This window comes from Lepus europaeus, chromosome 8 (assembly GCF_033115175.1).
Source record: "Lepus europaeus isolate LE1 chromosome 8, mLepTim1.pri, whole genome shotgun sequence".
NCBI classification, from domain to species: Eukaryota; Metazoa; Chordata; class Mammalia; order Lagomorpha; family Leporidae; genus Lepus; species Lepus europaeus.
In genome coordinates this window covers 124,763,381-124,766,052 of record NC_084834.1, presented here as the reverse complement: position 1 = coordinate 124,766,052, position 2,672 = coordinate 124,763,381, and the positions used below count along the sequence as shown (strand labels likewise).

General features: G+C 43.3%; 1 protein-coding gene across 1 annotated transcript; it reads left to right on the top strand.

Moving 5' to 3' along the window:
* Nucleotides 1-1,509: 1,509 nt before the first annotated feature.
* LOC133765749 (large ribosomal subunit protein uL30-like) lies at nucleotides 1,510-2,305 on the top strand. Its single transcript, XM_062199311.1, has one exon. The coding sequence runs from the start codon at nucleotides 1,513-1,515 to the stop codon at nucleotides 2,278-2,280; it is 768 nt and encodes a 255-aa protein (XP_062055295.1). The 5' UTR covers nucleotides 1,510-1,512; the 3' UTR covers nucleotides 2,281-2,305.
* Nucleotides 2,306-2,672: the final 367 nt, after the last annotated feature.

Below are 2,672 nucleotides of genomic sequence, written 5' to 3'. Positions count from 1 at the left end.
TTACCAACCCAGATGATAGCCATGACCATAGGCATGAGCATACACATAATGAGTACTCGGCAATGTTGCCTGGCCTACAGAAATGGTTAAACAACGTCATTGGCTATGACATATTACAGATCAAGAGTAGTAAAGTATGCCTCCAATTTCCCTCCTCACATTCTTATTTAAACACACCCCAATTTGGCCAAATTTGCTCTTTGTCAAGATCACGGTGACCCCCATGTTGTCAAACCAACCGCTTAACTCACACTGCCCTACTTGTTTTGTGCTTGTGATCACTTCCCCTTCCTTGACATCGTTTTCTTCACTTGGCCTCCAAGCACCCCTTGATTTCCCTCTCCACTCGAGGGCTATTTCTGTTCAGTTGTATTGATGGCTCCTCTTGTTCTCTCCCACCTCCTAATGTTGTGCAGGCTCTTGTCTCAATCTTGATCCCCTTCCCTCTATACATTTACCCCCATTGGTGAGTTCATCCACTCTCACGTATTTAGGTACCATTTATTGATAGAACACATTCAGATCTGTACCTCTGGCCTAAGCATTTCTCACAAACTCCAGAATGACATATCTAACTGCTCACTAGATCTCTGGATGTTTAATAGAGATCTCACTCAAACTGAACTCCTCATCTCTGCCTAACTCTTCCCTACTCATCTTCACTACCTATGATGATATCATCTGCATTTTTACTACTTGAAATTACCCAGACTCCTCCAATTCCCCTATATTTCACAAATAGTCAATCAGTGAACCTTATTATCTCTTTTTTAAAAATCTAGAATTTTACCAGTTCTCCCAACCTCCATCCACCCTACTCTTGTCTAAGTCGCTATCATCTCTCATTTAGATGACTGTTCTCACCACTCCTGGCATCCTATCAGATCTCTCTGTTCTGACTCTTGCACCCCAAGGGTCTATTCACAACACAGAAACCATGTAATCTGGGAACCGGATCACAGCTCTTCTGTTCACAATAACCATCAGTATGGTCTAGAATTTTAGACCTATAGACATGCTCCATAAAACTCCTTACATTCTTCAGTTTTCAATAAAATTCATATTCTCAAATAGATGTGCCTTGATCATTCTACTGGATAGATACTCCCCTACTCGGCCTTCCCCAAATTCTTCCAATCCCACATTACCCTGCTCTACCTTTTTCCGATAGCACTCATCCCCTTCAAATATACCTTGTAATTGCCTTTCATTATCTATTTTCTCTATAGAAATTAAATTTCAAAAAGGCAGGGATGTCCAATTTGTTGATACAAAGAGTATCTGACATACAGCAGGCACTCAACAAATGTTAGTTGAATGAATGAAGGAATTTGGAGAAGTATCAATAGGAAGTAAGGATTCCTATCAGCACTGAGCTTATATACCAGGAGATGAAGATGCAGGTTGTAGAAGCACATGGGTTAAAGGGATAAAACTGCAATTGGGACTGGAACAAATGAGAAAGAGAAAGCATAGAAGACCAAGACAGCTTCCTCTTTTCCGGCTGGAACCATGGAGGGTGCCGAAGAAAAGAAGAAGGTTCCTGCTGTGCCAGAAACCCTGAAGAAAAAGCGGAGGAATTTCGCAGAGCTGAAGATCAAGCGCCTGAGGAAGAACTTTGCCCAAAAGATGCTGCGAAAGGCAAGGAGGAAGTTTATCTATGAGAAAGTGAAGCACTATCACAAGGAATACAGGCAGAGGTACAGAACTGAAATTCGGATGGCGAGGATGGCAAGAAAAGCTGGCAACTTCTACGTACCTGCAGAACCCAAGTTGGCATTTGTCCTCAGGATCAGAGGTATCAATGGTGTGAGCCCCAAAGTCCGAAAAGTGCTGCAGCTTCTTCGCCTTCTCCAGATCTTCAATGGCACCTTTGTTAAGCTCAACAAGGCCTCAATTCACATGCTGAGGATTGTGGAGCCGTATATTGCATGGGGGTACCCAAATTTGAAGTCAGTAAATGAACTAATTTACAAACGTGGCTATGGCAAAATCAATAAGAAGCGAATTGCTTTGACAGATAACACTCTGATTGCCCACTCTCTTGGTAAATACAATATCATCTGCATGGAGGATCTGATTCACAAGATCTATACTGTTGGGAAACACTTCAAGGAAGCAAATAACTTCTTGTGGCCCTTCAAGTTATCTTCTCCCCGAGGTGGGATGAAGAAAAAGACCACCCATTTTGTAGAGGGTAGGGATGCTGGCAACAGGGAAGACCAAATCAACAGACTTATTAGAAGGATGACTAAGGTGTCTCCTATAGTATTTTTGTAATCTGGTCAGATAATAAACGGCAACTACAGTCAAATTGAAAAAAAAAAAAAAAAAGACCAAGACAAAATAGCAGGGGGAAGGGCCAGCGCTATGATGCAGCAGGTTAAACCACTGCCTGCAATGCCAGCATCCCATGTGGGCACTGGTTCACATCCCAGATGCTCCATTTCTGATCTAGCTCCCTGCTAATACACTTGGGAAAGCAGTAAAAATGTCCCAAGCCCCTGGGTGTCTACATGCATGTGGGATACTCAGATGAAACATCTGGCTCCTGGCTTTGGCCTGGCCCAGCTCCACGCATTGCAGTCACTTGGGGAGTGAACCAGTGGATGGAAGATTTCTCTCTCTCCCTCTCTCCCTCTCTCTCTCTTCCCCTCCCTCCCTCCCTCTCC

Coding starts and splice junctions, on each gene's coding strand:
- LOC133765749 (XM_062199311.1), top strand. CDS start 1,513: ATGGAGGGTGCCGAAGAAAAGAAGAAGGTTCCTGCTGTGCCAGAAACC.